Source organism: Chiloscyllium plagiosum, unplaced genomic scaffold, assembly GCF_037043375.1.
Source record: "Chiloscyllium plagiosum isolate Xiang-an unplaced genomic scaffold, Cpla_swu_hap1 HiC_scaffold_7, whole genome shotgun sequence".
Taxonomy (NCBI): domain Eukaryota; kingdom Metazoa; phylum Chordata; class Chondrichthyes; order Orectolobiformes; family Hemiscylliidae; genus Chiloscyllium; species Chiloscyllium plagiosum.
In genome coordinates, this window is record NW_028270145.1 from 22081218 (window position 1) to 22103535 (window position 22318).

Sequence of the window (22318 nt, forward strand, 5' to 3'; positions counted from 1 at the left end):
CACATTTCTACACAATGATTTAAGAGTTTTCCCAATCAGGCCAGAGTGCTAAAATGACTACCACTATTATTGTCAAACTATTACCAGAGCCAGACCAACTGAGATTGGGGTGACGACAGTCAAATGAAGAACTCATTTCACAAAACAGAAATGATCTTTCCTCTTGCAAGAAATGAATTCATGATCCCTCCTATTGAAATGAATTGGCAGATTAAACATTCACCTGTTTGGACACAAGGGTCAAAAGATTAAACATAATATTATAATATCAGTATACACTAATAAGGATATTTTTAAATGTTGGATTTCAGTGCTTAAACATCACTGTTGTTTAGATTTTGAAGTTCTCCATACAGGTTTTACAACAATCCAGACTGCTTTAGAATATGAAAGATAGCATTATTGGTTATCTATTAAATTCCACGGTCTGCTGTGGTCATCCCTTCAATTAAGCAGACAATTACAAGTCAATTAATTTGGCAAAATTAAGATAATTCATTTTACACAATGCACTGCTAGCTGATGCTATGGGTGTTAACCTGTAACCACCAAGAGGGTGAAGGAATCCATCATACAAGTAGATGGTGTGCTTTCACAGACAACACCAAGTATACTGGTCTCGTAGACCAATCCAAGGGTGGGCTGCGAGTTAAGATACATAGGAGTCTTCCAGAACATTTGTCCCTTAAAGGTCTGGTTCCCTCTCTCTTTCTCATGAGATTATCAAGCTGCTTGGATAAGGAGGAAATGCTTAACCAATATGTTCTAGTCATCATAGGCAAGCAGGAAGGGTCAATAGAGCTTAATGATCTTAATCTGCCCATTAATTAATCGTGATAAAATATTAGCTACTCCTGAATATTAGAAAGCTTTAGTGGAATTTTCCCAAACAAGTGTAAAGCTAGCCCTAGCCAGATCAAACTGTAGTGTCCAACGATTTTCACTGATCAGTACATCATTCTACAGAATTTATGATCGACACCTGATACTCCACTTAGTGCTATCCTGTTTCAGTAATCATTTAACTTACCCCTATTTAAACCCAAAAGACAACAAAGGAAAATAATCAGAAAAAGGACCTACAGTTTGACAACATGGCCTGCATATTTTTGTACATCTCAACGTGCTTGGATGCTTTAGTTACTGTAAGGTTAAAGGAAGGCCTTAGTTGTCTAACTGCGAAGAAGCTGCCTTAAATTCTCACTTGTGAACAATGCCTGTGGTGACAGTGATAGACTGCTGGCCTCCAAGTCTCAGATTTTAGACCAGTCACATAAATGCTATGGCTAGTCAAAGGTTGGTAAACTGGAACGCATATCTCACCTTCTAAAGCCACCTACAAGGCACAAGTCAGGAGTGGGCTGGAATACTCTCCAAGTGCCTGGGTGAGTACAGCTCCAGTAACACTTGAGAAGATCAACATCATCAAGAACAAAGCAAAGCACTTTAATGGCACACCATCCAGCAACTTTAAAATTCACTCTTCTGCTTCTTCACCATCTACAAATTTCACTGAAGTAACCCACCAATGTTTCATTTACTATATCTTTTAAATCAGAAACCTCTATCACACAGAAGTCAAAAGCAGATGGATGGAAATACTATCATATGTAAATTCCACTCTAAGTCATGTACCATACATGTGTTCCTTCATTACCATGGGATAAAATGTCTAGAACTACTCCCGCCCATTAATCACCACACACGAATAGCACAAGACTGCACTTTACTATTCCCCTCTCTAGGGCAATTATGGATGGGCAATAAATGATGTCTTGGTAACTCCCCATCCCATGAATGAACAGAACAAAACTTAAACAGTTTTGAGGCATAACATACCTTGTGGGAGGTTTTTCAAAATCAACATCAAGAAACTTCTCATATGTTGCAACAAAATTTTCGAGCCACAGCTTAAGGTAGTCTGGGTCCTTCTGTAAACAGAAAATATATACAAGCAAAGCATGAGTTAAATTTTATTTTTGTTCAAACAAATACAGCATAATTAAAATTCACAAATTAATAAAGTGCCTCAAATGTCAGATCTGGACCCAGAGATACACTTCCAAAGTTTTGTTTTCCTGCAAAGCCACTTGAGCCCATCGCAGAATTGACACGTACAATTTCTTTGCATTATTTTAGCCTCTCTATTCACTGAGGATCTGCTCACACAAATTCAAGCTCTAGGAAATGTTATGAGCTGCTTGGAGTCCAGCTTTAGACTGATGACCACACTCATCTGTGTTATGGTGCTACTCAGCAAGTAATAACTGCACATCTCTGTTAAAAGTGGGAAGAATGGGAATGCACCCAGACTCTTGCTGTACTTGTCGCATTAAAGGAACAAAACTGCCAAGACTCATTGTTTATTACAATATAATTATAATACTATTAATAATATTAATTAACAATTAATTATATAACAATAATAAAACGATTATCAAAAGACAGACAGCTGTTGCGTAATTTTCCTTTTTTCAAAGAACTCCTAAGTCAGGTGCCCAATAACATTTAGCTTCATTTTGATTTCCATCCTTTTTCACCTACTGGCCCAAATCAGAAATGCTGACTGTCAAAGAGAACAAATCTAGAATGGACAGGAAATTGCAAACTGTAATTCAATCTTAATAAACTGAACAAATAAAAATTCAACAAAATAATCATTTCATACTGAACCACCTCATTGTGTCATGATTTATTTCATATCCTATGCAAAACGTTATCTGGCAGTAACTTAAATGTTGCTCGTTAAACTTTCTCACACAAACTATCATTCCATCTATGCAGAATCCTAGAGAACAGAAGGAGACTATGGAATCCATCCATTGTGCATGTGAAAGCCCTTGAAAGAGCTTTCCAATTAGTCCCACTCCCTTGTGCTTTCCCCACAAATCTGTAAATGTTTTCTTCTCAAGCTGAGGTTACCTTGAAGAATTCTCCTTCACAACCTCTCCCCGCACCTGAGGCATAGTGACTCTCAGGTTAAACCACCATTAGTTGTCTCTCTTTACTTAGAGAGCAGCTATATGGTCTGGTAAGACTGTGGCAACTTTTCTTTTACCTAGTTGATAACATTCTCACCTCTGAATCACAAGGTTTTAGATACCAGCCCCATTCCAGGGATCGAGTGCAAAAATCAAAACTGACATTCCAGTACAGGGTTGAGGGAATGCAGCAAGGACAGAAGTGCAATCTTTTGGATAAGTTGTTGAACCAAGCTTTATTTTTGGATGTGTATAAAATATTCTAAGGCACTATTTTGAGGCAGTGCAAGGGACTTATCCCTGGTGCCCTAACCAATGTTTGGCCCTCAATCAAAGTCAAGTAAAACAGAATGTCTGGTCACCATCACAAACATACAAACAAGGAACAAGGTAGGCCACTTGGCTCATTGAGTCTGCTCTGCCATTCAATTGGATCGCGGCTGATTTGATTTTAACCTCGACTCGACATTCCTGCATACCATAATAACCTTGCATCACCTTGGTCATCAGGATCTATTTAACTCAGCCTTAAAAATATTTAAAGATCCTGCATCAACTGACTTTTGAGGAAGGGGATTCCAAAGGCTCTCAACCCTCAGAGAAAAAAGTCTTTCCTCATCTTGTTTTTAAATGGGCACCCCTTCACTTTTAAATTATGACTTCTAGTTCTAGAATCTCCCACAAGAGGAAATGTGCTTTCAACATCCATCCTGTCAAGTTCCCTCAGGATCTGAGATGGTGTTTCTGGGAGCTTGCAGTGCACAAATTGTCTGCTGCACTTCCTACAAAAGTAACTATACTTTAAACAGTACATTATCGCATGTAAAGTGCATGTATATTGCATACTATGGTGTAATACAAATCCCATGGAGGAGATGTAAACAAAGATAACCAAGTTTACTGAATAACCTCCAAATAAAGTAACTCCCCAAAGATTCTATTCAAGTTTTGTTTCTCTCTCCCCAGATGCTGCAAAAATGCAGAGTTTCTCTAGTGTTGTATTTGTTTCAGTTTCCACTTTTTATTGCTGTTCCTTTCACAAAAATTGGAAAAAACACAAATAAAACTGACTTAATAGCCAAATGATACTTCAAGTAAAACGGTAAATAGCTGATAGACCAAAGATATACTTTAAGCAACCACAAACACCAACCATTACTCCCTATACAAATAGGACACTAGTTAGCTACAGAATCCCACAATATGCCGTTCTTTATCCATGCAGGTAGGTCAGAGGTTCTACCTGACAAGAGCTATCACTATAAGCTTCATGTGTACAAATGTCATCAGTCAAGTTCAAGTACACTTCTATTAATCCTCTATCGCTCAATTCACGACAGTTCTGATACCAGCAATTCTTTGATCCTTTTCAGCTCAACTAACCAATAACATTCCTGTTTACGATTTGGCTCTTCTGTGAAAACACCCAGTGGCATCTCCTTTTCTACCAAACAGGAAACTTTATGATGTCCTGAAAGTGAGATTTGCTTCTTCACCTCACAAGAATTCTCTGGCTCCTCTTTCTGTCTTGGTTTGCTTTCCGTATGTATCTGTATCTACATACTTAACTCCCTTACCCTGTGGATCCTCTGCAAATATCTCTTTGTGTTGTCAGCAAAAAGGCTTCTTTCTTAACTTCCTTCTGGGTCAAGAGTTGCTAGATTCAGTATTTTTTACTATCCAAGAAAATACCAATTGATTCTTTGTAATTACACACATTGTCTTTTATCTTTACAAAATACTTGACATACATCGTCAAAACTAATTACACAGATTCCACAAATCATTTAAATAAATTGCAGTTTCCTTACTGTATTGCTTCTAGGCCAAATGTCATTATGGTAATGGCAATAAAAAGTGTTGTATAAATGCGAGTATTTCTTTCTGTTTGCCTACTGGAACCATGTATTAGATAAACATAGAAAGTCAGCAATTTTGATGTCTCTGATACTTCAGGAACACAAAACTCTTAATGAATACCTTTAAGGACACTGATACATTATGAACCGACCTGGAAAGCAATGGATATAGATTATTCTCAAGTAAGTTCCAATACAAAGCAACCAGGGAATGTCAAACACATTGTTCAATTGATAAACAAGTGAAGTAGGCACTTGGCAGAGCACATAGATCTACCACACCTATTAACTAATGTTTAGCTACCTTTTGAAAAATTTCAGGATCTCGATCACTGCCAAAAAATAATCAGCTTTTCTTTGGGCTAAACCTTGTGCACCAGATTTTACTGAAATCCATTCATTAGTTTTTTTCTAAACAGACACATGAAAACATTATCTTTGCTATAAGTATTGCCTCCACTCATTTTCATTGGCAGAGTAATATGTGCAAAACTCCAACTTTTTAAAAGTGAAATAGATCAGATGGGAAGGGATAATATTGAAAGTAATTTTAGAATATGTCAAAAAAGAAGAAAATGGACTTGCAAAACTAAGTAGTGAATATGAGGAGACTTGAACTTTCACAGCAAAGGAGATTAACAATACCATCAACACCCATAAAAGTAAAAACACAGATAAATTTGCATTGTCATGCCATTCATAACCTTAGGGCATTCTAACATAGTTTACAAGTAGTACACTTTAAAGTAACTATGGTAATGCAAGAAAAACAAAAGCCAAATCTGCACACAGCAAGCTTACACAAACCGCAATTTAATAATGGCCAGATATATTCTGATATTGCTGGAATAATAAATCCTGGCTAAGGCACTGGAGAGAACTTGCGAATGGAATCTTGGCATTTATTGCAAGAGGACTGGATTATAAAACTTAAGAAATGTCGGAACTACATAAGGTGCTGGTCTCCTTACTTGAGCAACAAATGTGGTGGCACTGGAGGCAGTTTATAGGAGGGTCACCAGATTGATTTCAGGAATGAAAGTGCTGTCGTACGAGGAACAGTTGAATAGCTTGGGCTTAGACTCGGTGGAGTTCAGAAGAATGAATGGGGGATCAGTGAAGTATTTAAAATGCTAAAGGGGATCGATAAGGTGGACATTGAACAGATTTCCCCTTGTGGAACAGTCTTGAACAAGAGGTCGTAGACATATAGTGAGAGGAGGTAGATTCAAAACTGAGATGAAGAGAAACTACTTCTCTTAGAGAGTTGTGAATCTGTGAAACTCACTGTCCAAGAGAGCAGTGGAGGCATAGGAAGAAATAGATATGATTTTGATTAAGGGCTATGGGGATCAGGCAAGAAAACAGAGTTGAGACCAGGATAAGATCAGTCATGATCATGTTAAATGACAGATTGGGCTCAAAGGGCTGAATTGCCTACTCCTGCTCCTAATTCCTATGTTCCTCTGGGACTCTCCTGCTCTACAAGTAGTACCACAGGATCTTCTGTACCTATCAAAGAAGCTGTTGGAGTCTCTGTTTAATCTCACATTCATTTTACTTTGGAACAAAGCACAGGGACATCAGTCCCTGGATAAAACTTACAATATTTCAAGCAACAAATAACTGTCAACGCAACTAACTGAAAGCTGTAACAAAACTTTTCAAGAAGCCATCAAAAGCACTAACCATACTGGAGGAAAAATGAAGACTTGATATATTTATTATCTATATCTAAACTATAAATCCAAAGGTCAAAAGCACAATACCATTTTACAATGTTTGCTCTTAGACATACAATTTGATTTGGAACATGAAGTTTACTTGAATTTGCTTTCAGATCAATGTACAATCATTTCACTAGCTTTTACTGTTGACAAATGTGCTAATAAAATCAATGTTACATTAATTACTCGTGACATTTATGTACCTTTGGGTCCAATGCTCAAACTTCATTACTCCCCTCTCCAGTGCACAGCTTCCAACAGATGGGCTCTAACCACATTAGCCTATAATTGGTAGACAAGTGGTCGAAGCAAAAATAGAACTAAATCACTTATTTGTTGCTCCATCAGGAATCTAGTTAACCGCTGCATAACCCCTTGTAATCATACCACAAACCACTAAAAAATCTAATGATGGGAAACAGGTCAATTTAGGTGTCAATTTAAATCTAAGCAATACCATTAGCTCTACCCTTTTATTTGACATCGGTCAACCAAACTATAATTGTTTTTAATCATTCATGGGACCTGGGCATTGCGGGCTGGTCATCATTTATTGTCCATCCCTAGTTGCCCTTGAGAAGCAATGGTGAGCTGTCTTCTCGAACTACTACAGTCCATATGCTCCAAGTAGACCCACAATGCCTTTAGAGAATTTCGACCGAGTGACACTAAAGGAATGCTAATATATTTCCGAATCAAGATGGTGACTGGCTTGGAGGGGAATGAGCAGGTGGTGGTGTTCCCATCTATCTGTTGCCCTTTTTCTTCTAGATGGAAGTGGTCATGGGTTTGGAAGTTTCTGCCTAAGGATCTTTGGTGATATGGTACCAATCAAACATACAGCTTTGTCCTGAATGGTGTCAAGCTTCCAATGTTGTTGTAGCTGCACTCATCCATGCAAGTGGGGAGTATTCCATCACATTCCTGACTTATGCCTTGCAGATGGTGAAAACGCTTTGGGGAGTCAGGAGGTGAGTTACTCACTGTAGTTTTCCTAGCTTCTGACCTGCTTTTTTAGCTACCTGTTTATGTAACAAGTCAGCTGAGTTTCCGGTCAATGGTAACTCCCAGAACGTTAATACTGGGGATTCAGTGATAGTACCTCCATTGAATGTCAAGGGACAGTGGCTAGATTGTCTCTTATTGGAGATGGTTATTGCCTGGCATTTGAGAGAGGCAAATGTTACTGGCTATTGATGCAGCTTTGAAGTTTCATCTAGTTATGGACCCAGAGAAATCACCGTTAATAACATTAGAGTAATTCTGGTTTTTTCTTACTTTTCAATATACAGTAATATCGGTGGTGCTAAATAGTACATGTTTTCTGAATGTAGGTAAGGTTATATTTATTTACATATTCCTGCGTGGTCATAGTGGACCTCCTCCTTGAATCATTGTAGTCCAGTTGATAATAATGCTTTCACGATAGTATTTGGCATGTAATTCTACTGTTGTGTGTAAATTACACAGGTTATCATTATTTCAGCTATTTATTTAAAAATCTCACAGACAAGCAAATATTGAAATAATTATTTAACTTTACTGCATGGAAGACTCAAGTCAGTAAATAAGGCCTCACAACTCAAGATAGCTATTAGGAGAAAATGAGGACTGCAAATGCTCGAGCTCAGAGTTGAAAAGTGTGGCACTGGAAAAGCACAGCGGGTCAGGCATCATCTGAGGAGGAGAGTCAACGTTTCGGGCATAAGCCCTTCGACAGGAATTCCTGATGCTGCCTAACCTGCTGTGCTTTTCCAGTGCCATACTTTTCGACTCAACTTAGCTATTACTCAATTAATGGTGGAATTTCGTTCCAATTCTCACCAACAGGTCTGTCTCTGGATGTCCAGGCTTTCATCCTTGTGCTGTTTTGTTCTCCAGAGTTCTGCAACTGAAGAATCTTGAAGTTGAATTCATAGGAGTTTCTGTCTTGTACAGTTTCTGATGTGGCATCACTGATGATCCTTCAAATCAGTTCACCCAAATACTGAGTATGGTTCTGGGGTCACCAAATATGTTGCTTGCCTTTTTATCCTGTTCCTTATTACATTCCTTGATAACTGTATATTTGAAACACTACTTTACCACAATTATGCCCTTTAGCTAAGGACATTCCTCTGCCCATTGGTCACAAGGCAGCAGGCTGCCAAACAGTTGTTACCTTCCCCCTCCAAGGAAACAACTTGTTTATGTTGTTTTGACTCCTCCTTCCAGGGATATTTAATTGGCATGTTGCTTTTAATTCCTTTATACCAATTTTTCCTTTGCCCTTTCATCTCAGGAAACAGTTTATTCCAGAAAGTGTTATAGCTGATTCTTTCAATCCCTGAACAGTTATTAAAGTTTGAAGTTTACAGTATCACAATAGTAACTCAGCAACATTGATGAATCAACAAAGTGAGAAAAAACCAAGATGATCATTCCCGAAGAAGGGCTTACGCCCAAAATTTCAATTCTCCTGCTCCTCGGATGCTGCCTGACCTGCTGTGCTTTTTCCAGCACCACACACTCAATTCTGGTCTCCAGCACCTGCAGTCCTCACTTTCTCCAAAGCCAAGATGGTGTAAGATTTGGAGATGAAGATATCCATATGTCAATGCTCTTGCTCCTTTGGCAGTAGAAGTCACATGAAGGGGGAGGTGATGTCAAAATAACTTTGAATGAATCATTGCGGTTCTTTCTGTGGATAGCATCTAGAATAGTCAAGTGTAGGACAGAGTGGATACTGACTCCATTGGCATGAATATCAAACAAGAAACATTCTCCATTCATTATCTACTAAGTGGTCACCACTTCCATCACACATCTATGTGGTCGGTGTGGCCGCACTTTGAAGAATCAGAATGTGTGCTTTTTGTCTGAAGATAACCAGCAGCTGGCCACAGCACTAAATGCAGCATGTCTAGTTTATTCTGCTTAAAGATGAGCATTGTGATAACAGAGAACAATTAGTGCTGCTACCTTTGAACAAGGGAGATGCTTGGGTTTTCTCTTGTTCATTACAGTTGTGTTGTCTATCAGTCTGTATCTAGGTAATTTTCAAAGCCATTTGTAGGCCGGAATGAGCATCTTCCTTAAGAAAAGGGTCTGAATCGAGTCGAACTTGCTGAAATCACCAGTGAACAGATCCACCCTGACTATATAATAGGGGGTAGACCATGGATGAGATAGTCTCATATGCATGGTCAAACAGTATTTGCCCACCATCCTCTTGCAGCTTTGCCTCTTTTAAACAGTTACATAGTTATGCAAATTGTAACTCAATATCGAACAGTAATTTGCATCTATCTACAAAGTTGAGGAACCATGGCTGGAATCTCTGCTATTGTCTTCCTTCACAAATCTAGGACGTATGCCATTAGATTCAAAGGGAACTAGTTTGAAACTGGTACCTGCTCAATGTAATTTGAATTGACAGCACTAAGTACTTGCTTTAGCTATTAATATGGGCAAAGGGATGGAACAGGCTTTGGCTCTTGTGACACAATGCTAGTGTCCCTCTGAGCCAGGAAGCCCAGTTTCAAGAAATGCTCCAGAAGTGTGTAATTACATCTCCAAACATGTGGATTTGAACTTTTTTAACTTGCAGAGATTTACCAACAAATGTGAACCATACCTTAAATGAGTATTTTACTTTGAAATGTTAAAACCATTCATTGATTTAGTTAGTGCGAAAGCAATTTTACTAATTCACTGACTGATTGGCCCTTTGTGCTTCTTCTGAATTTGTTTTATTTTCACCATAACTTATGTTAATTCTCATGTATATCCTGAGCAGCCATTGTACATTTAACACTCACAGGAGGGTCCTTGATCTGACTGGACTTACGATGGGAAAAATGAAAATTTAAGAGTTAAAATAATTTGCTTGCCCCAAGGAGAGAGAGATGGGAAATTGTGTACATTGATTTGAAGTTACTGTCACCAACTCCTTCGATGTTAGTGTAATTGTTTCCGCTGGCAGAATTGTTTCACTGTTTAAGGAAGCCAATCAGGTAGGAAGCCAATCAAGTCTGCGCTGGATCTTTAAGCATTTCAACTTAATGCCAATCTCCTGCCTTCTCCCTATAATCCTTGACACTAATTATTAAAATAAAAATAATGCTCTTTGGAATACCTCAATTGAACCTGCTCCCAACCACAATTCCAGGCAGTGTACCCCATTTCCTAACTAGGTAAAGGTAAATTTGCCAGAATACAGGACTATTGAGAGAGATGACTGGTAGTGAACTTAACCACACCTTAGGTGAGGGATAAGGTTCTGAAGGTGGACCTCCATGGTGACCTCTGCCAATGTGAGAATTGAATTCATGCTGCTGGGCTCATGCTGCATCAAAACCGAGGCACACAGCCAACTCCAGTAGCCAACCCTCTCCCATACCCTTACTCCCATACCCTTACTACTCTGTGTGAAAAAGATTTCTCTCACTTCACATTGGCGTTTTTCACAAATACTTTAAAAGAATGCCCTCTGATCCTCCTTATCTGTCCTTTCCAAACACCTCATGATTTTGAAAATTTCTATCAAATATTCTTTTAGCCTTCTCTTCAAAGAAAACAATGTCCAGTTCTCCAATCTTCCTTTATAACCAGAGTGTTTCAGCCCTGGAAGCATTCTCTCCAATGTATTCACATTTATCCTATAGTGCATTACCCAGAACTTTATGTAATACTTTGGCTAATATCTAACCAGAGTCTCAGAAGAGTTCATCACAACTTTCCTGCTCTTGTACTCTTATTACTGAAGCTGAGTTTTTTTTTTAAAAGAGCTCTATCTACCTATCTTGCCACATTTTGTGACTTACCCACATATATATTCAGATTTCTTTGCTCCTGCACACCCTTTAGAATGGTACCCTTTGTTGTATTTTTAGTCTTTTACCAGTTGTGGGAAGGATAGCATTCTGAAAGCCAGTTTCTGAATGCATAGCCTGCCTGTGTAATTGGAACAGCGTGGGACATTACAGGAATGGAACGTAGGAATTGGACACCATTCCAGGAACTCCAAGCTCCCAGAGGAAAGCATTCCAAAAATAAACAGTACCTTCTTGTCCTGTCAAACTAGAATCACTAAACCATTTGCAAGTTTAGCTTTAAATTATCCCAGTTGATCTTGGCAGAGGCAGCAATCAAGGCAGAGGGTTTATTGAGAGCAAAATCTCATTAAATGTAATTTCACTGCAGGGGTTGTAAAAACCTCAGCACCATGTCCTATTCACCTTCAGTTATGCAAGCCTGTATGCTGTGAGTGAAGGGAATTCAAGATGAAATAAACCAGTTTATCCAAAACAAAAATGGACGGTTTCACAAGATGTTGGGCTGCAGAACTAATATCTTTTGTGTTAAATTCTTAATAGTTGCTTTTTAAAAGTCTGCTCCATCTGTAAAATGGTTACAAGTGTTTGCAATAATGGAAAGTAATCATTACTTCAAATATAGCCCACAGCAAAGTATAATTGCAATAGTTTTAAGAGGCAATAAAAGATTGTAGGAGGAGAAAAGTCAGTCGCTCAGTGGTGCTTGCAAGGCACAACAGAAATGAGCAAGTTTAAAACCAATGCTGAGTGATTAAACTCATGTATGCTGCCACAACCTGTTTCGGTAGTCTATTTTACTCAAATTACACTGTACTACTTCCACAAAATCTTCTGTAACCTAAATACTGCAAAAGAACAGTTTTAAAAAAAGCAGTATGCAATGAACAAATGCTTTTTCAGTGTAATTCAATTGATTATAATGTAGTATTGCAACTCCTGTCTTGTGACTTCCCTGCTTTGCAACTCAAATAGTAGCCTTATAAACTCTGCAAATTGCTGTTTTTAGATGACTGAAACCTGACAAAAGGCAAAATAGAATAAAAAATTAAAAATGCAGTATAAGATCTACTTTGGGAAATCACAAGTTAAATAAGCTCGGTGGAGAAAGAAAATTGAAACTATGCTGCATTGCATGAATACTAACACTCCATACAATTGTTATTTAAGTCCAGCATATTATGGCCTATTTTGAACTAGCCACATTACAAAGTGATGAAATAACTCTACAAAAAATAAAGGTATTTAATTGTATTGGCTGCATTTTTCCCACTTTCCTCCAAGAGTTGTAACTTTCCAAAACTAACCAAAGGCAGTAAAAAGTAAACTTCTTTACAACATAGAAGGAATGTCCTAATTCAGTCTCTATGCACTGTTGCATAGACAGATCACATAATTCACCTCTACACATACTTTCACACTGACATCAGGGAAGCTGGTTGTGATCCTCAAGCAAAAACAAGTGATTGCTGCTTTCATGCTGATTTTCTGCTGCAGCCAATGGATAGTAATAATGCACTTGGTGTTGTTTGTAATGGTCTCTCAAAATCTGGATAAAGTCAGAATGTGAATGCTATCTGCTTTACTGTGATTGTGTTACAGCTACAAAGCAAATCAAGCGACAAGCTGTGGCTGGTAACACTTTGGCCTCTTAGTTGTGGGGGATCTTGATCCATTCGAGAGACTCGAGCACAGAATCCAACATGACACTCCACTGTAGCAATGAAAGAATGTTGCAGCACTATTGGAGGTGAAACATTTCCAATGATAACTAAAACAAACCTCTTATCAGTGGATATAAAAGACTTTGAAAAGCAAGAAGGCAAATTCTTACTGGTATCATTACTCCAAAAACATTGCTAAACCAGCACTTTGCTGCATGTGCACAAACTCACAGAATGGCCTCCCATTATGCTGTAACCATTCAGCCAATTCTATCTAACTTAGGTTTCTGAAAAAGCAATTCACCAGTGCCTTCTTCAGTGGCCTACCTTTTCCCCATTGCCCTGCGCTGTCTTCCCTTTCATTTACTGACCCAATTTCCCTTTGAATACTGCAATGGAACCTACTTCCATCACACACTCAGGCACAGCATTCCAGATCCTAACCACTCCTTGCACAAAAAAGCTTTCCTCCGTGTCACTGCAACATGTTTTGCTAATTATCTCAAACCTGGTGTCCTCCTCAATTCTTTCACCAGCGAATACAATTTCCCTCCTAGTACATACTCATTCTAGACCACTCACGATTGTGAATACCACCATCAAATCTCATGTCAACTTTCTCCACTCCAAGGCAAACCATTTCACTTTCTCCAACGTATCTATGTAACTTAAAGTCCCTCTTCCATGAAACCATTCTTGCCAATTATTTCTGCACACTCTATAATTCATTCACATCCTAACTGCTACTTTCGCTACATCAGAATTATGACTACACTTCAAAAGGTACTTCACTTCCTGAGGTCATTAAAGGCACTAGCTAAATTCTGCCTGCATTCGAATAATCATTCTGGTTAAACAGAACTGTTGCATTGCTCCATCTTCAAAGCGAACACTTAAAAAGAGTTTGCTCATTGATGCAATTTCTACTCTGTGGTGAAATGTCTAATGCCCACTTTGAAGTTCCTCAAACAGCATGAGTTGACATCACTAACAAACATAAAACAGAACTCACCTAGTTTTGATCCGGTAAATGTCTCTCGAAATCAGAAACAATATACAATTTCCTCTTCACATTCACGTTTAGGATGTGATCAGTATTTATTGTCCATCCCTAGTTCAACAATTTGGATGTGGGACTGCAGTCATATACAGACCCATGCCAATTTTGAATTACGGATTTCCTTCCCTAAAAAACTTTAAAGTCCATTCAGGTCTTCTTGTAAAGAAACATCCAACTCTGCTTGCACTGAAACCAGCTTATTTATAATACCTTTTTCAAAACTTGAACTCTCAAATATTATGGTGGGATTTGGACTCATTGTCTAGATCATTAATACTGGATGCAATAACTAGTCCAGCACAAGGTTTTAAACATTTTCATACTTTGAATAAATAATGGGGGCGGCACAGTGGCTAGCACTGCTGCCTCACAGTACCAGGGTCCCAGGTTCATTTCCAGCCTCGGGTGACTGTCTGTGTGGAGTTTGTACGTTCTCCCCGTGTCTGCATGGGTTTCCTCCGGGTGCTCCGGTTTCCTCCCATAGTCCAAAGTTGTGCAGGTCAGGTGCTAAATTGCCCATAGTATTAGGTGCATTAGTCAGAAAGAAATGGGTCTGGGTGGGTTACTCTTCAGAGGGTCAGTGTGGACTGGTTGGGCCGAAGGGCCTGTTTCCACACTGTAGGGAATCTAATCTTAAAATAAAAATGGAAATTTTGTTACTTTTTTTGAATATGTGTGTCATTTAACATGATGCAAAACCTTGGCATCTGGTTATGAAAATGAACTAGCTAAGACTTTTGAACAGGACTGAGATATATTAATGTGTTATAATTAAGTCAGGTAAATTTAGCTCATTATTTAGCATACACATTACTGTGGCCCAGATCAGGGATAATAATACTATATTTCTATCTTTATTATATTGCTGTTACATAGTTTAGGCCTAATTGATAACTTAGAACTGGCAAAACACCTGATGTTATGTTGTACTTGAGGATTTGATGGAAGACTCCAGAACTAATTTCAGTCATTTAAGAGGCACAAACATAAAGAGCGTTCTGTTCATTATTACTGACATTTACTCACTGAAGACCTACTTGAAGAAATGGAGTCAGGACTCACCTGTGACAGTGATCTATGATATGTGTTTTATCATGTCACAGATATTCTATAAATGCCAGTTGCTTTATTGGTTGAGTAAGACATAAGACCGAAAATATAACTATTCCTTTGGGAAAGAATGATAACTTTATAGGAAGTCAGCTGATTTAGCAAGCTGGTTAAGGAAACACGAAGGGTAAGAAACGTATATAGATTAGATTAGATTAGATTACTTACAGTGTGGAAACAGGCCCTTCGGCCCAACAAGTCCACACCGACCCGCCGAAGCGCACCCCACCCATACCCCTACATTTACCCCTTTAACCTAACACTACGGGCAATTTAGCATGGCCAATTCACCTGACCCTGCACATCTTTGTGACTGTGGGAGGAAACCGGAGCACCCGGAGGAAACCCACGCAGACACGGGGAGAATGTGCAAACTCCACACAGTCAGTCGCCTGAGTCGGGAATTGAACCCGGGTCTCTGGCGCTGTGAGGCAGCAGTGCTAACCACTGTGCCACCGTGCCGCCCACTGCCGCCCATATAAATACTGTTCAGAGACTGAAGCCTCCAAAAGACAACAGCATTTATAAGGCCTCACATCCAATTTCATCATGTAAGAATCTTTTATCTTTACTTAATAACTAACTCAATGAGGGGGAAAAAATCATTTCACTTTAGAAGGTAAGTTTCATCACTGTTGATGGTCCCTCACAGCCGAGGATGACTCTTATCCATTCTCAGGATGAGTCCATAGGTGGCTACACATTCCAAAGTAGCTACTGTAGGTTCTGTTACACCTGGGGCAGAACATGGTTGCGGGAAGGGGTGGATGGGCATTGATGTTGCAGAATGCTCCTTTCCCTGATTTTGCACAGCTTCCGCTTTTTTCCAGACAGCAAGTCTCAAGGAGCTCTACACCTTCCCAGATACTCCTCCTCCACTTTCAACGGTCTTGGGCCAGTGATTTCCAGGTGTTTGTGCTTAGAAATGCTAAGTTTATGTTTTTCTTGAAATACCGTTGAGGGATTAGCATTATTGGCTTAAAGTGAAAGTGCTCAGCAGCAGTTTAAAAACATAATGTAGACAGAAACAATAAAGTTGCCATGATTGCACTGCGACTTCCATGAAGTAGTAAACTCAATGACAGCTGGGAAACTACCAGTTTCAAAGGATGGGGTTGCTTTATCTGGGAAGCAGGGTAGCAGCCAGAGAACAAAGAAACAATGGAAAATAAGGAAAATAAGGAAAGAAAACATGGACAGCAAAAATCAACAAAGCTGTGATTAACATCCAAGGACTTGATGCATTATCACCAAGCTCAGCATTAATTTTTCATTGTTATTTGTTTAATAAGTTAATTGGGTGATTTGACGGTGGACAATTCAAAGCAAAAGAGCTCAGGTTTTCTTCAGTGCTAGTCGCCAAGGGAAAGGTGGAAACTGATGTTTGAGCTACATTGCAGATTTACAGTAACACTTCTGTATATCTCAAAGTCTTTTACTGCCTAGTTCATCACACGGTTATTGGTGTATGAAAAACCCTGACTGCATTTAAGATATACCCTATATTACATAGATCAATATTCCCTTATCCATCTGCAATGCAGGAGGCATGTTTCTCTGAAACTCCGAGCATTGTTCTCCCAATTCAATGCAACTTCCTGAATCCAAACTAACCACACCTGGACAACAATTCAAACTAACAATGAAAACAACCTAACTTCCACAGACATCATGAATGGATTTTTTTTCAAAAACATAAATGGCTTGGTGAATCAAACATAAATTCTGTTGAGGAAGCCCCAGTCAAATTCATCTCACAGCTGAAGAAACTTCCTCAATCAAGCTGATGGGAACAGGTATGAAAATGAGAAAAATGAAATTCTGACCAATTCAGAAATTCAGATTAAGTATGGGGAATATATGAGCATGAGGCAACAGGCTGTTCATTTGCTAGTTTTCCAAAGAGATTAACATAACATGGTGTCAAACGGCAAAAGTTTAAAAAGTCTTCATGATAGCAGTAATCTTGTAGGTCACAGTCATAGTATGACTTCTGTGCAAAGACCAGACTCTTGTACCATTCTACACAGGTAATACAAAAGTTCAGATGCTAGAAATCTAAACTAAGGAAAAAAAATTGAAAAATAAACTCAGCAGGTTAGACAATAGATTCTATGATACATAATGGGCACAGGACCATACTGTTAATGGACAATGCAAAAAAGATTTATCTGTACTTCCACACACATCATCTATTGTATCCGTTGCTCTACACTGGGGAGACAGGGCGCCAACTTGCAGAACATTTCAGAGAACATCTCTTGGACACACACACGAAACAACCTCACCGCCCCATGGCCGAACACTTGAACTCCCCCTCCCACTCCACCAAGGACATGCAAGTCCTGGGTTACCTCCACCGCCAAAGCCTAACCACCCAACATCTGGAGGAAGAACAACTAATCTTCCGCCTTGGGACCCTCTAACCACACAGGATCAATGTGGATTTCACCAGTTTCCAAATTTCCCCTCCACACCACTGCCCCCCCCCCACCTTATCCCAAATCCAACCCTCCAACTTGGCACCACCCTCCTGAACTGTCCTACCTGCCCACCTTCTTTCCCACCTACCTTCTCCACCCTCCTCTCTGACCTATCACCTTCGCCCTCACCCTCACCTTCATCCACCTATCACATTCCCAGTTACCTTCCACCCAGCCCCAACCCCCTCCCATTTACCTCTCAGCCCCCTTGGGCCACAAACCTCATTCCTGATTAAGGGCTTATGCTCAAAAGTCAATTCTCCTGCTCCTCAGATGCTGCCTGACCAGCTGTGTTTTTCCAGCACCACATCTTCGACTCTGATCTCCAGCACCTGCAGTCCTCACTTTCTCACAGTACAAAACTAGACTCCACAAGGGAGTTGTTCATCTCTTGGGGTCAGTGTCAGATTAATGCATGAGACCTGAGCAGTACTGGATTAGAGTAACTTGCTCCTATTTACTATTAATTTATGCCAGCCAGCATAGCATTTGTGTAGCTGTTGACAAAGAATGAGATTGCATTTAGAGGTGTGGGGTAACCACTACCCCACTGGCCTCAAACAGAGAAACTAATCACAAGCATAAAGATCAAGTTAATTGAGAAAGCCATTGGGAAATTCAGAACTGCTGGATGTACCAACTTTTACATGTCACTTGCCTTGAACAGATAACACTATCTTCTGAAAACCACCAAGAACAATGTAATAGAAGTCAAAATGAAGTGAAAAATAAGGTAACTACTTAAAAATATAGCATCATTTTCCTGTCTTAAATTTTAAATATTCCCAAAATAAAGAGTGTAACTGATCCGAGTAACTCCATGAATATCCAGTGAGCTATTGAGCTCAACATGAGGCCAGGTATGGTATAATTAGCTTTCACCCATCTGAAAAAGATGTTGAACAGTAAATGTTTCCTCGAAAACAAAGTTTATGATCTACAAGAGCAAATATGCTCTCCACTCTCCTAAGTAGTTGCAAAATCTGGAACTTGAAAACCTGCCAAGAAAGGAAACTTTAAAACCAGATGTCTTTGGAGGATTCCAGACAAACACTGGAGGGGACTCTATGTCCAACAATGATGTGGCAAAACACTCAATACATCTTCCAGTTCCTCCATCATTGGTAAAAAGATGGTTCAGCTGGCTTAGCCAGGTCACATGGGATCAGTCATTTTGGTCTGCCCATCAGGTATTGAAGTGGGATCCTACTGAATTCTGAAGACAGCAACCCCAGATGCCACCAGCTGTCAGTAGAGATTGCCAGTTAGCCAAAAGACATGGAGCGATGCAAAAGCATTAGCTGTCGCCATGAGAAAATGGAGTGCTTGATCCAGTTCACACTTATCAAGACACTATTGACAAGAGCCACTGAATCTAACTCTGTTACGACAATGAATGTGAGGCCATCGTGCTGCAGACACCTGTTAATCAACTTATTCGATAAGACATAAATCATTTCTACAATGCAAAAAAATTGGAATTAATCATTAAGAATATAAGCATGTGGCAGAACTTTTGTTGGAAAACTATCAGTACTGTAAGAAGTCAATTATGAATAAACAACATCAATTGTCAAACCAAAAACTCATACCAAGTAGCACTGCGATTATGTTAACTGAACGAGTAAACAATAATTAATAATGCTAAGTTATTACAAATTTCATTACAGCAGCTGGGGAATTTAAATTCAGTTAATCAAATAAATCTGCAATTGAAATAGCTAGTATCAGTATTGGTGATGATCTAACTATGACTGTCATAACATTTTCAAACACTTTCCTTCATTAGCTAAAATATATACAAGAGAAGGGAGGTTGTGATGGAATTGTACAAAACGTCTAATTAGACTTGCTAGAGTACATAACTCTGCATGATTCTGGTCACCACAATACAGGAAGGATATGACTGCATTAAAGAGAGTGCAGTGGAGAATTAAGAGGACAATTATAGCTATGAAAGATTGGATAGGCCAGTCTCATTCACCATTGAATGGAGGGGAAATTTAATAGAATGTACAAAGTAATGATCAGGTGGTTAGGAAAGGCCTGTTTTCTTTAAAAAAAAGTCAATAATCAGAAATCTTAGATTTAAAAATTAATGGTAGAAGGATTTGATAGAAGTGAAGAGAAACCTTTTCGCTCAAAGGATGGTGTAATCTGGAACCTTTCATCTGAAAAGATGGCAAAACACATCTCATTTATAAAATACTTGGGCAAAATTGGAGGTGTGGTAGACAGCAATGAAGTTTACTTCAGTGTTAAATGGAACCTTGATCAGATGGGCCAATGGGCTGAGGAGTGGCTGATGGAGTTTAATTTAAATAAATGTGAGGTGCTGCATTTGGAAAGGCAAATCAGGGCAAGGATGCTGCTAGGGCTGTAGGGTTTGAGCCATAGGGAGAGACTGAATGGGCTGCGGCTATTTTCCCAAGTGCCAGAGGCTGAGGGGACCTTACAGCAGTTTATAAAATTATGAGGGCCAATGATAGGGTGAAGAGCCAAAGTCTTTTCCCCAGGGTAAGGGAATCCAAAACTAGAGGTTTAAGGTGAGAAGGGAAAGGTTTACAAGGAACCTATGGGACAACCTTTTCATGCAGTGGGTGGTGTGTGTATGGAATGAGCTGCTAGAGGAAGTGGTGGAGGTTGGTATGATTACAATATTTAAAAGGCATCTGGATGGGTATATGAATAGAAAGGTTTAGAGAGATATGGGCCAAATGCTGGCAAATGGGATTAGATTAATTTAGGATATCTGGTCGGCATGGACAAGTTGGACAACGGGGTCTGTTTCTATGCTGTACATCTCTATGACTATGATATGCACTTAAAGGGTCGAGACTTGGCAAAGAGATTACACTGGATAAGACTAGGGCGGCACGGTGGCTCAGTGCCAGGGATTCAGGTTCGATTCCAGCCTCGGGCAACTGTCTGTGTGGAGTTTGTACATTACCCCATGTCTGTGTGGGTTTCCTCCGGGAGCTTCAGTTACCGCGCACAATCCAAAGATATGCAGGTTAGGTGAACTGGCTATGCTAAATTGCCCATAGTGCTCAGCGATGTGTAGGTTAGGTGCATTAGTTAGGAGTAGAGTCACAGAGATGTACAGCATGGAAACAGACCCTTCACTCCAACCCGTCCATGTCGACCAGATATCCCAACCCAATCTAGTCCCACCTGCCAGCACCTGGCCCAGACCCCTCCAAACCTTCCTATTCATATACTCATCCAAATGTCTCTTAAATGTTGCAATTATACCAGCCTCCACCACATCCTCTGGCAGCTCATTCCATACACGTACCACCCTCTGCGTGAAAACGTTGCCCCTTAGGTCTCTTTTATATCTTTTCCCCTCTCACCCTAAACCTATGCCCTCTAGTTATGGACTCCCCCACCCCAAGGAAAAGACTTTGTCTATTTATCCTATCCATGCCCCTCATAATTTTGTAAACCTCTGTAAGGTCACCCCTCAGCCTCCGATGTTCCACGGAAAACAGCCCTAGCCTATTCAGCCTCTCCCTATAGCTCAAATCCTCCAACTCTGGCAACATCCTTGTACATCTTTTCTGAACCTTTTCAAGTTTCACAACATCTTTCCGAAAGGAAGGAGACCAGAATTGCAAGCGATATTCCAACAGTGGCCTAACCAATGTCCTGGACAACTCCCAACGCCTGTACTCAATACTCTGACCAATAAAGGAAAGCATACCAAATGCCTTCTTCACTATCCTATCTACCTGCGACTCCACTTTCAAGGAGCTATGAACCTGCACTCCAAGGTCTCTTTGTTCAGCAACACTCCCTAGGACCTTACCATTAAATGTATAAGTCCTGCTAAGATTTGCTTTCCCAAACTGCAGCACCTCGCATTTATCTGAATTAAACTCCATCTGCCAGTTCTCAACCCATTGGCCCATCTGGTCCAGATCCTGTTGTAATCTGAGTAACCCTCTTCACTGTCCACTACACCTCCAATTTTGGTGTCATCTGCAAACTTACTAACTGTACCTCTTACACTTGCATCCAAATCATTTATGCAAATGACAAAAAGAAGAGGGCCCAGCACCGATCCTTGTGGCACTCCACTGGTCACAGGCCTCCAGTCTGAAAAACAACCCTCCACCACCACCCTCTGTCTTCTACCTTTGAGCCAGTTCTGTATCCAAATGGCTAGTTCTCCCTGTATTCCATAAGATCTAACCTTGCTAATCAGTCTCCCATGGGGAACCCTGTCAAACGCCTTACTGAAGTCCACATAGATCACATCCATGTGGACTTCATCAATCCTCTTTGTTACTTCTTCAAAAAACTCAATCAAGTTTGTGAGACATGATTTCCCACACACAAAACCATGCTGACTGTCCCTAACTAGTCCTTGCCTTTCCAAATACATGTACATCCTGTCCCTCAGGATTCCCTCCAACAACTTGCCACCACTGAGGTCAGGCTCACCGGTCTATAGTTTCCTGGCTTGTCTTTACCGCCCTTCTTAAACAGTGGCACCACGGTTGCCAACCTCCAGTCTTCCGGCACCTCACCTGTGACTATCGATGATACAAATACCTCAGCAAGAGGCCCAGCAATCACTTCTCTAGCTTCCCACAGAGTTCTCGGGTACACCTG

The 22318-nt window shown here is 39.9% G+C and overlaps 1 protein-coding gene across 4 annotated transcripts in view; it reads right to left on the bottom strand.

Moving 5' to 3' along the window:
* Positions 1–22318, bottom strand: part of nbeal1 (neurobeachin-like 1) — a 234448-nt gene that overhangs the window by 148953 nt on the left and 63177 nt on the right. For all 4 annotated transcript variants that reach the window (XM_087988827.1, XM_087988828.1, XM_087988826.1 and 1 more), the window contains exon 2: positions 1840–1931. In XM_087988827.1, the coding sequence (XP_087844953.1) occupies positions 1840–1931 (92 nt within the window). The remainder of the gene's footprint in view (positions 1–1839; positions 1932–22318) is intronic.